General features: G+C 34.5%; 1 protein-coding gene across 3 annotated transcripts in view; it reads left to right on the forward strand.

Annotated features, from left to right (window-relative positions):
* FSD1L (fibronectin type III and SPRY domain containing 1 like) overlaps positions 1-12,332 on the forward strand; it is a 78,653-nt gene that overhangs the window by 16,017 nt on the left and 50,304 nt on the right. For all 3 annotated transcript variants that reach the window (XM_049627354.1, XM_049627362.1, XM_049627372.1), the window contains exons 2-4: positions 3,641-3,736; positions 5,376-5,507; positions 11,492-11,593. In XM_049627354.1, coding sequence (XP_049483311.1) covers positions 3,641-3,736; positions 5,376-5,507; positions 11,492-11,593 — 330 coding nt within the window. The remainder of the gene's footprint in view (positions 1-3,640; positions 3,737-5,375; positions 5,508-11,491; positions 11,594-12,332) is intronic.

Genomic DNA, 12,332 nt, shown 5'->3' on the forward strand with positions numbered 1-12,332 from the left:
CCACTGAGCCATCCAGGCGCCCCTATATCAGCCTTTAAAGACTCTCCCTTCCCAACCACTTTCTGGGAGAATATTTCTAAAGCCTTAGGTAATTAATATATAATACCACTAATTAATATAGAATAGCTTTAACACACAGATCATAGGATTTCTTTCCAGAAATATTGCTATTAACACTTCATGGGCCAATACAGATTTAGAAAGGTCATTTTTCATTTTCTGATATTAGCTGAATTTTTAATAAATTAAAAGGGAATAGTCTTTACCATTAGATTTTTTTTGGTCTTTACCATAAGATTAACTGGGTATTATCCTGGAGGTATGGAGCAGTACCATACACAAAAAACCCGGCATTATCCTGATGATTCTTTGAGTTTGTATAACTTACATGTCAGGTATCTTCAGGTGCAGCTTTGTTTTTGTCAGATGCCAATATTGCCATGGATGTTTTTCTCCAACCAACATCAATGAACAGTTTAAGTATTACAGAAGAGAAGAGTGTATTACTCTTGTTGTGGTATTAGAGGGATCCCCAAAAAAGAGCTGCTTATGCACCATTTTTTTTTGAGAGTGGTAATATTATAATATTACTTTTCCATTTCTAAAGGTAATATTTACGTAAATAAAAACTGAGAAATAGTGAAATTCTGGTACAGGTTGTAACATTTTAGCTTATATTCACGTACAGGTATTATGTAATTCAAGAATTTGGCGTATGGTAAGCATATATAGAAATTGTAGTATTCCAAGAAAAAAACTCAGAAAGCTTTTAAGTTTTTTTATTATTGATTGCAAATTAGGCAGATCTGCCCTATCCCCACTCTTAGAAATATATGGGCTATTTGGATGGGTTAGGCCTCTAAAGCTGTGTTGTCTAGTGTGGTAGCTTCTAGCTCCATATGGTTGTCGAGCACTGGAAATGTGACTAATTTGAATTGAGATGTGCTGTAACTATAAAGTACACGTCGCATTTTGAAGATCTAGTACCGAAAAGGAAGGAAAAAAGGAATTCGGTAATTATTAAATTTTGATTACATGTTGAAATAATATTTTGGATCAGTTTGGTTAAGTAAAATATTAAAATTAATTTCACCTGTTTTACTTTTTTGATGTGGCTACTATTTGGCCCTCACTATATTTCTAGTGAATATTACAGTTGGTAAAGGCTGTATTCTTCCTTCTAACATCACTGTGACAACAGAGTCTATTAACTTTTAGTAGTTGGTTAACTCTTAAAAGTATAAAGGATTTAGCTTGGAAACTTAACAAAAATTAGAACATTTAGATGGCTTTGACTATATTCAGTAAGTAGCAGGGAGCTTTAGAAAGGTAGGGAGGCTTCTCATTAAAATCCTTGGAGCTTAGAGGTTACCTAGCTGGGGCATTATGCTTCAGCTATCTCCCAAGAATTTTTCCTTCAAAATTCTGTAAATACAGACTTTACTACTATACTTAGACAAAAAATAAAAGTTGAAAAGCTGTTTTGTACTAGGGAGATTTCTTTTTTGGCTCTGAACTAGGTCTGCCTTTATATATACCAGTGTTTCACAGTTTTTTTGTGTGAAATTTCCTTCAGTTTTTATTGAACTCACATATATCCTGGTGATGAAAATTTGTTGTTGGGTTGAATTCATTGATCCTCGCTCCTCCTTTTCATGGGATAAGATCTCTTCTGGAAGACTCTTAATCTTTACCTCGAAGTTCATGAGTATGCTTAGCAGAGGGCAGAGCTAAACCTCAAACAGCGATACTCTACTATGGAAATTCTAGCAGTTTTATATGTCATTGAAGAGTCTTAGCAAACCAAAATTGTAAAAGAATATATAATTTATTGTGTGGATATTTCATATGATGGGCAAATTTGTTAGACTGAGAGACGGTGTTCTAGAGTGGTAAACAGCATGGACTTTGGAGACAGACTGAGCATAATATTTACCTTACTAACAGTTACTACCATTTTATCATCTGTACAGTATGGATTTAGCCCTGCCATTAGGGGTGATAAAAGGGGAGGCAGCTACAGTCCATTTACCAGAAAGAGACCAGTCTTAATTGAAGCTTACTCTACACAGTCCAGTGATTGTGCAGAACCATTTTTACTCTTCCATTGTGTTGTTTTTAAATATATATGGAACCTATCTGGGATGAATAACTGGAACCCTTAAGTCCTCTGCACTCCTTTTCTACATCTCTGTATTACCATTCTCACTCCTACACCTGTCCCACACCCCTCCTCCAAGTCCTGGCTTCATTCTGCCTTTCTGCTGATTGTCTTTGTATTCAAATCTTGGTGTATGTACCCATTTCTGGGAGGAACACCAACAGGATAAAAAGCTAACTCTTGGTGTTGATCTTCTTTCATAGCATAACTTCATTGTGTTATTATACTAAAATACCACCATCCGTGAGGATGGGAAGTAATAGTATAGGTAAGTGAATACAGCAGAGAGCCTTAGGCAGCCTCAGGGATGATTATAATACCTCCTTATTTCAGGGATTCTTGTGAGAATTAAGTGATAACTGTTGTGATTATTTTTAATTTTTCACTGTTATCATGCTTTATGAACATTTATATAAAATATCCCTTTATCAGTTTATTTCTTGAGCTCTTTATATATAGCCCTTTATCAATATCTGATTATATTTTGAGGAGAACCTTTATTACAAAGTTTCATAGGGCATTATTAAAATATTTACACTTGTAGGTGCTTACAGAAACAAGGCTTGTGCTTCTGGAAAGATTATGAAGTAAAAGTACTTGTATTTTATTTTTACTGAGAATACAAGTACCTTGTTTGGGTTTGCTGTTACTACCCATGAAGAGTTACTGAACACCTAGACCTGTGCTGTCCAGTATGACAGTACTTGTCACATGCAGCTATAAAAAGTGAAAATAATTAAAGTTAAAAAAGATAAACTTAGTTCCTCAGTTCTGTCTACATTTCAAGAGCTCATTAGCTTCCTATGGCTACTGAGTACTATATGGGACAGCACATGTATAGGACATATTCATCATAGCATAAGATTTTATTGTACAGCCCTGATCTAGAGAGTATGAAAGATTAAATAACCAAATGTTTTATTTAAGTAGGAAGCATTATCAAAAAGTCTGAGGTATTTGTTACTAAAATTACTTATTTATTATGGTTTTATGACATCTATAAACGCTGCAATGAATGTTGCAATTTTAGCTGCAAATTTATTATTTCTTTCATATTTCTAAAATATGTTTTTTATTTTTATAAATTAAATGTCAAATTTTACTGCCTCTTTGCTTTTATTCCTCATATCCTAATATTGTATTAAAAAGTTCCATTTGTTTTTGCAGCATTTAAGGATTTGGTTCTATTCCTTGGCCATGGCCCTACGACCTAAAATAATACCATTGATATTAAATAATATTGATCATTTTTAGTATGAAAGGTGTGGTAGTGATTAAGTTGTACACTAGAAATAAGAGGTTTTAAAACAGTATAAATACATATCTCATCTTTTGTAATTACAGGCCTTTGGAAATTTAACGATTTGAAGTTTTACATTGCTCCTCTTATATATGGTTTGTTTAGAGAATTGTTATGATTTATAATTCTTTCATTAAAATATCATGTTATATGTTTTTGTTTGTTTATCTTAATCGTAGGAAGCTCTACAAAGGATCATTTCAACTCTGGCAAATAAAAATGATGAAATTCAGAACTTTATTGATACACTAAATCAAACACTAAAAGGAGTTCAGGTATGACTCTTTAAAAAATGTTTTGTTATATGTCACAATGAATGATTGTTGGGCCAAATCAATATAAATAAATATACTCCATGAACTGTAGATTATAAACTGAAGGAGGTGAGAGCAGGGTTTTTAAATGGCAGATAAATAAAAAAATGTTTTCCTTACTATTCTTACATTCTCCATGGAAAGGTCAAATAGTAAGGAAAAAAGAAAACTCTGGAATTGTAGCTGCTAAGGAATAGTATAGTGCTTGCTTTTGACCCTTTCCATTATAGATTTGTCTTTTCTAATTCCAGTTAAGAGCAAATTATATTTCTTCAGAGTACTGGGATGCTAAACATTTCTTTTATGATAAATAGTAGAAGGAAAATGTAGATGGTAAGAGGTCTGCTTATAGAACTGGAAGAAAGTAAAACATAAAACTAAAAAGTAAAGTGCCTAATGAAAAAAATGAATACTTAAGGAAACAGTCCCAGGTTTGGGCAGATAATCCATACTGTACATACTCAGATGTTGATTACTGAGTGGTTAATGTGGGATTAGATTTAGGTCTTTTGCCTACCAGACTGCACATTTCTTTTTCCACAACTTGTTCTTGTCACTGTAAGTCAATTAGTAAAGTGATTAACACCACTTTTGATAAGACTCTAGTGAGATGATAACTTATTTTTATAAAAATTATAAGCAAAAGTTTGGTTTATGATATTGCAGTGGATTGTTACATATTAGGTCTCTTAACTGGTGCCAATTCTCTTAATGGAATGATTCATCTAAGTTGAAAAATGCCTAAGATAATTTCTTCTGTCTCATAATTACTGCAAGTGTGGATATTGCTTATCTAGAGTTTTCACAGATATTTTAAGTTATTGTTGAAATAGCGTCTTGCTTAATGAGAAGATGAGGAACTCTGGGAAGTTAATAGGCTTGAAATGCTTTATTGATTCTGCCACTGGTAACTACTTGTGTGGCTTTGGGCAAATCACTTTTCTGCATTTTAATTCCTAAAATTTAGGAGTTTGACTACAAATTCTAGTCAGAAGATAACTTCTGAGGTTGCTTAAAGCCCTAAAATTCAATGTTTGATAAATCTCTTAGGATCCAATAAGGAATTGCTTGGTCTTTTAAGTTCTGTATATCTTAATGTAAATGCACTGTTTTAGACAACCTGAAAGATTTTAAGATTTACACAAAATTAGTCCCATCCCTGTATGCTCAAACTTCTCCTCAGTTACGGAATCAAAATCTCTGGAATATTTCATTAAAATGCTTCATTGATGATTCTGATGCACGACAAAGAACCACTGGCTTACGGTCTGCCTTGGAACCTGACAAAGGTCTGGACAAAGGTGGCAATCTTAAAACAAACTTTCACATTGTCCTGTGGAAACATTGCTTTAAAAGATGAAGAGGGTATAGGCTAGTTCATAAAAAGTTGCTTAACTCATAGCGTAACTGAGATAGTGCTCTCCGCATTAGCAACCATCTTCTAGGATTTACCTGTTTTTAAAGCCTATGTCAAGTATTAGATTTTGTTGTTTATATGATGTTAGGCTGAGATGGATTATAATGTGAATCTATTCTCTGATAAGTATTTTCAAATGTTTGACAGCTCTTGAGTAAAATCATTGTTTTGTTTATTAAACAGGAAAATTCTTCTAACATACTTTCAGAGTTAGATGAAGAATTTGATAGTTTATATTCTATTTTGGATGAGGTGAAAGAAAGTATGATTAACAGTATCAAGCAGGAACAAGCTCGTAAATCACAAGAGTTACAGGTGAGATCATACAGCTTATTTAAATATGAATAATTTAAGTCTATTTAGTACTTGATTTCTTGACAGCAAAAATCAGCGAATTTCTGTGAATAACTACTTTTATGTTAGAGCCCACTTCTCTGAATCCTCTGTCTCTCTCTGCCCCTCCCCTGCTCACTGTCTTTCTCTCAAAAACAAAAAATGAACATTGAAAAAAAAGTCACTTAATTTTGAGAGAGAGAGAGCAAGTGGGGGAGGGGAAGAGAGAGAGGGAGACACAGAATCTGAAGCAGTCTCTGTGAGGTCAGCGCAGAGCCCCGATGTGGGGCTTGAACTCACAAACTGAGATCATGACCTGAGTGAAATTAAGAATCGGATGCTTAATCAACTGAGCCACCCAGGCAGGCATCCCTCTTGTTTTTTCTTAATTGTGGTTAAAAACCTAAGATTTACCTTCTTAACTGCTTTTATTTATTTTTGAAAGAGAGAGAGAAAAAGAAGGAGGGTGAGTGGGGGAGGGGCAGAGAGAGAGAATCCCAGGTAGGCTTTGCTGTCAGAATGGAGCCCAATGTGGGGCGCCTGGGTGGCTCAGTCGGTTAAGCGGCCGACTTCGGCTCAGGTCATGATCTCACGGTCTGTGAGTTCGAGCCCCGCATCGGGCTCTGTGCTGACAGCTCAGAGCCCGGAGCCCGTTTCAGATTCTGTGTCTCCCTCTCTCTCTGACCCTCCCCTGTTCATGCTCTGTCTCTCTCTGTCTCAAAAATAAATAAACGTTAAAAAAAAAAATTAAAAAAAAAAAAAAAAAAGAATGGAGCCCAATGCAGGACAAGATCCCACGAACTGTGAGATCATGACCATGACCTGAAATCAAGAGTCAGATGTTTAACTGACTGAACCACCCAGGTGCCCCTCTATTTTATTGTTATTATTATTACTATCATTATTATTTAAATTGAGATGTGACCTATAACATTTTATTAGTTTTATGTGTACAATATAATAATTTGCTATTTATACATATTGCAAAATGACCACCACAGTAAGTCTAGCTGACAGCCATCACCACACATAGTTACAGACTTTTTTTTTCTTGTGATAAGAACTTTTAAGATCTACTCTCTTAGCAGTGTTTAAATATACAGTACAGTAGGGGTACCTGGCTGGCTCAGTTGGTAGAACCTGCAGCTCTTGATCTTGGGGTCGTGAATTTGAGGCCTATGTTGCAAAATGTGCAATATGATATTATTAATTGTGTTCACCGTGCTGTACATTACATTCCCAGGACTTATTTTATAACTGGAAATTTGTACCTATTGACCACCATCACCTATTCATCCATATTTTAAATATTTTTTGGTAGTAGCCATCTTTATTTTTTTTTAATGTTTATTTTATTTTTTTTGAGAGAGACAGAGTGCAAGCAGGGGAAGGATAGAGAAAGGGGGAAAACACAGACTCTGAAGCAAGGTCCAGGCTGTGAGCTGTCAGAACAGAGCCTTTTGCGGGGCTTAAACTCATGAACCGCGAGATCATGACCTAAGCTGATGTTGGGTAATTAGCCGTCTGAGTCACCCAGGCACTCCAGTAGTAACCATCTTAATGTATGTGAGATGGTATCTCATCATAGCTTTGATTTGCATCTCTAATGATTAATGATGTTGAGCATCTTTTCATATACTTGTTGCCCATTTGTATGTCTTCTTTGGGGAAATGTTTATTCAGGCCTCCTGCTCATTTTTTAATTGGGTTGTTTTTTGTTGTTGAATTGTAGGAGTTCTTTATATATTCTGGATATTAACCCTTTGTCAGATGTAGGATTTGTAATTATTTTCTACCATCCCGTAGGTTGTCTTTTCACTGTGTTATTTCCTTTAATATGGAGAAATTTTTAAATTTGGTATAGTCCCATTTGTCTCTTTTTGCTTTTGGTGTCATAGTCAAGAATTCATTGCAGACCCAGTGTCATGAAGCTTTTCCTCTGTGTTTTCTCTTATCAGTTTTATAATTTTGGGGCTTGTATTAATTAAGGTCTTTAATCCATTTCGAGTTAATTTTTGTATGTAGTGTTAGGTAAGGGTCTCAGTTCATTCTTTTGCATGTGAGTATCCAGTTTTTCCAGCACCATTTGTCTAAAAAGATTCTGTGGTTTTCTCATTGTGTGGTTTGACACTCTTATCAAAGATCATTTAACTGCGTATGTGTGGGATCCTTTCTGGGCTCTGTATGGGCTCTGGTCTATATGTCTGTCTCTATGCCACTACCACACTGTCCTGATTACTGTAGCTTTGTAATAAATTTTAAAATCAGAAAGTGTGAGTGAGGTCTCCAGCTTGGTTCTTCTTTTTCAGGATTGTTTGGCACTTTGGAGTCCCTTGGGATTCCTTGTGAATTTTAACATGTTTTTTTTTTTTTTCTATTTCTGCAAAAAAGATGCCATGAAATTTTGATAGGGATTGAATTAAATTTGTAGATTGACTTGGGTGGTATAGACACTTTAATAATATTAAGTCTTCCAATTGAGATCATGGGATATCTTTCCATTTATTTGTATCAGCTTTAATTTCTTTCAGCACTAGTTTTATAGCATTAAATGTATAGGTCTTTTGCCTCCTTAGTTAAGTTTACTTCAGAGTACAGTATTTCATTTTTGGGGTGCCTGGGTGGCTCGGTCAGTTAAGCATTTGACTCCCATTTCAACTCAGGTCATGGTCTCATGGTTCCTGAGATTCTCCCTTCCCCTCTCTGCCCTTCCCCTGCTCACGCTGTCTCTCAAAATAAATAAATCAACTTAAAAAAGAAAAGAAACTGATTTGAAGTGCTTTGAGGGAGGAAAAGCTTAATTAATAAAGGTAAGAGGGGGTATTTCAGTTAAGAGGTTGGTCAGTTGTTAAGATCATCAAAGTTCAAAAGTTTGGAAGAGTCTTCGAATCGTCTTGAAGCCAAGTCAGTGCCGATTTGGAGGATAGATCTGTATCATTTATGTCATGGCATGTGGGTTTTGATTTTTAGAAGTGTTATTCTTTGGGGTGCCTGGGTGGCTCAGTCGGTTAAGTGTCCAAGTCTTGATTTTGGTTCTGGTCATGATCTCATGGTTTTGTGAGTTTGAGCTCCACATCAGACTCTGTGCTGACAGTGTGGAGCCTGCTTGGGATTCTCTCTCCCTCTCTCCCTCTCTGCCCCTCCCCTACTTGCTCTTTTTTCTCTCTCTCTAAACATAATAAATAAGCTTTAAAAAAAAAAAAGAGTTCTTTATTAACTCAAGATGTTTGAGATTTTCAGAATGGGGTAATTTCTATCCATTGTGGAGTTTGATTTAAAGTATGTCTTTAAGACTTGCAAAAGAAGTGTGATATTTTAATTTCAGAACTTATTTTCTGACAGCCATATACAGAGCTGGATATATGTGTGTACACGTAAAATCTACAGTGCTGTTCTTAGAATGAGCTGCATTTATTGCTCTTATAAACTATTAAGTTTCTGTTTCTAGTTGTTGACTAAATTGCCATTAATAGAAAATTGGGTTACATAAATTTATTTAAACTCTTTTTCTTATAGTCTCAGATGAACTTTGTTTACTTTGGATTTTGTGAATCTTAATTACATGATAATTTTTTTTTTTTTTTTTTGCCACTGAGCTGATGATTCATGGAAGTCTTCCATTAAATTTACATTTGGGCTCTTTTTAAAAGGGATGATTTTACTCTGATTTTTTTGTCAAGTATTCTATCAGATTCATCACTGGCTGTTGAATAACGATGGAGAATTCAGAACATTGCAGAAAATAGAAGCAGAATTCCAAGTACTGTTTCAAAGTGGTCACTACAAGGATGTTAGACGATTTTTCTCTTCCTGTATCATCACTTGAGATCTTCATTTTTTCCAGAGATTCCATTGTTTTCTTTTTTTCTTTTTTTTAAATCTTACACTTGTGGGGCGCCTGGGTGGCGCAGTCGGTTAAGCGTCCGGCTTCAGCCAGGTCACGATCTCGCGGTCCGTGAGTTCGAGCCCCGCGTCAGGCTCTGGGCTGATGGCTCGGAGCCTGGAGCCTGTTTCCGATTCTGTGTCTCCCTCTCTCTCTGCCCCTCCCCCGTTCATGCTCTGTCTCTCTCTGTCCCAAAAATAAATAAAAAACGTTGAAAAAAAAATTTAAAAAAAAAAAAATCTTACACTTGATTATCCTTTGTAACTCTTAATACTTGCTGTTCCTCAATGCCACAAAAATTTTGGCAATTTTTTTCTTCATAGGAATAGTGACCTAGGGGAGATCAAGAGATATTGAGGGGACAATACGCTATAAATAAGACTGTGAGTTGTTGAAATATAAGCTTAGTGGACAGAAGTTCATTCTTGAGGATGTTTTTGTATTATGAGTCAAAGGAAAAGTTATGGTGATATCAGCCTAATGGTAATTCAAATATTAAAGGTTTATTGGGATAGTTTAAAAAACAAACATTAAAAAGAATCACAACTTGGCTACTGATGCCATTTTCTTCTTTAGTTGGAGACAGTAGAGTATCTCTGTTTTTCCTTTGGGTTCACAAACTCGATAGTATGTTGTTTTCATTAAGATTTTATTAATTCCTCTAAATAACTGACAAGTTATTATTGCTCTTTAAATTGAATTCCTTTGTACTCTTTTTAACTTTCCCTCTTGACTTGAAAGCAAATTTATAACATTTTCTTAGAATAAGATATTTTATCTTAAACTTTGACCTCAGATTTGATTCTTTTAATGGTTACTTGAGATATATTCCTTATTCTTTTTGTTATTTCTTACTTTAAAGCTATATTAACTTAGTTTGCCCTAGTGATCCTGTGTAGACCATTTATAGCTACCATTTTGTTCTGTGATTTTGCTTAAACCTTTCATAAAGCTCTCCAACAATTGAGATATTTCAAATGGTGGTTTGTTAATTATTCTTTGGAACTCATAAGAGTTTTACTCCTAGAAGGAGTAGTATTTTTAGTAGATTGTGGTTGGGTTCTTAGAATAATACATGAAAACCTATTTTAACCCAAAATATGATAAAACTATTCTACTTTTCCAAAGTTAAAATATAACACATCCAGAAACTAAGAAAATTAGCCATAGTTTATCTTTAGTGCTGATCTTAAGGGAAACCTAAGTAGATTTGAATATGGAATAGATAGTAATAGATATTAATATTCTGAAGAAAAATCTTGAGTACGTTAAAAACTTAGAAATATATCTGTTTCTTTGTTTAAAGGTATCACTAACAATAGTTTTTCATGACTGGGCTTAGTTTTAGACCACAAATGATAGAATGGAAGAGAACTAAGAAAGACTGGTACTTGAAATTAATACATCACCATAACAGAGCACATCACTGTAACAGTTACCATCTTTTGTTCCTCTTTATTCTTTTTGAAATCTTGGCAATTCCATTTGTGATTCCTGTGTTACCCAATTTTGGAAACTATAAATTATCATTTATGGTAGTATGTATTATTTGAGTAATGTGATAAATGGAATATTAAAATTATGCTCAACTGAATGTACCTTTAACTTGATTAATAAACTTTAGTTTAAATTGTTAAATATTATCAAGAAATTTAGTCTTCATTTATAGAGGATGTTGTCTGCAGATGAATTATTTTGATATTTTAATTTAAATTGTTGATAGTTAACTAAGTTGTTTGTAGTTTTCTGATTACCTTGATTGAGAAGAATCTTTAAGTGAATTTGACCCCAACTTTTTATAACTGCATTATTTTCTTTTGTGTTTTTAAATGATGGGTATATCTATATCTGTATGCAGTTAAGCTATTTTGAATAAATTATGGAAAGATGTTAAGTACAATGTATTAAAATAATTAAAATTTCTTACATATATGACTAGTGATTATGTTGCTTTAACACCTCTCTAAAATATTTTTGTTCAATTTTTGCTATTCAAATTGTAAGTTCATTATAACAATATACAGTTAAGATCCTCATGGAAATAGGAAATTTGTTTTAAAGATTTATTTTTATTCTTTTTTAGAGTCAGCTCAGTCAATGTAATAATGCGTTGGAGAACTCAGAAGAACTACTAGAATTTGCAACACGGTCATTAGATCTAAAGGAACCTGAAGAATTTTCAAAGGTACCAAAAAACCAGCCAAAAAACTAAACCACTTAAATAGGAAAGTTTTGTTTAAAAAAAAATGGTGCTTTCCCTTTCAATTTTGGATTTATTCAGCTATTTCTAATTCTAAAAAAGTCTTTGTGGAGGGCGCCTGGGTGGCTCAATCAGTTGAACATCCAGCTCTTGATTTCAGCTCAGGTCATGATCCCAGCGTCATGGGACTGATCCCCACGTTGGGCTCTGTGCTGATCGTGGAGCCTTCTTGGGATTCTCTCTCTCCCTCTGCCCCTCTCTTCCACTCACATGTTCTCTCTTGCTCAAAAATTAAAAATAAATAAGTAAATAAATAGGCTTGGAATTTCTTAAGTAAATTGCTGTATATTTATGTATTCCAAAGCAGACACCCAGATGTGTCTTTGGAGTCAAGAACAAATTATTTAATTTCTCTTTAATGCTCTATTCAGATGAATCAAGTTATTTTCTTTTTCTTTTTTTAAAATTTTTTTTTTAATGCTTTTATTTATCTTTGAAGGAGAGAGACAGAGCATGAGCGGGGGAGGAGCAGAGAGAGAGGGAGACACAGAATTTGAAGCAGGCTCCAGGATCTAAGCTGTCAGCACAGAGCCCGATGTGGGGCTCGAACTCATGAACTGTGAGATCATTACCTGAGCTGAAGTCGGATGCTTAACCGACTGAGCCACCCAGGCACCCCTATTGTCTTTTTCAATTACATCCCTACTGGTTATTTATTTTAAGG

Source organism: Panthera uncia, chromosome D4 (assembly GCF_023721935.1).
Source record: "Panthera uncia isolate 11264 chromosome D4, Puncia_PCG_1.0, whole genome shotgun sequence".
Classification (NCBI taxonomy): domain Eukaryota; kingdom Metazoa; phylum Chordata; class Mammalia; order Carnivora; family Felidae; genus Panthera; species Panthera uncia.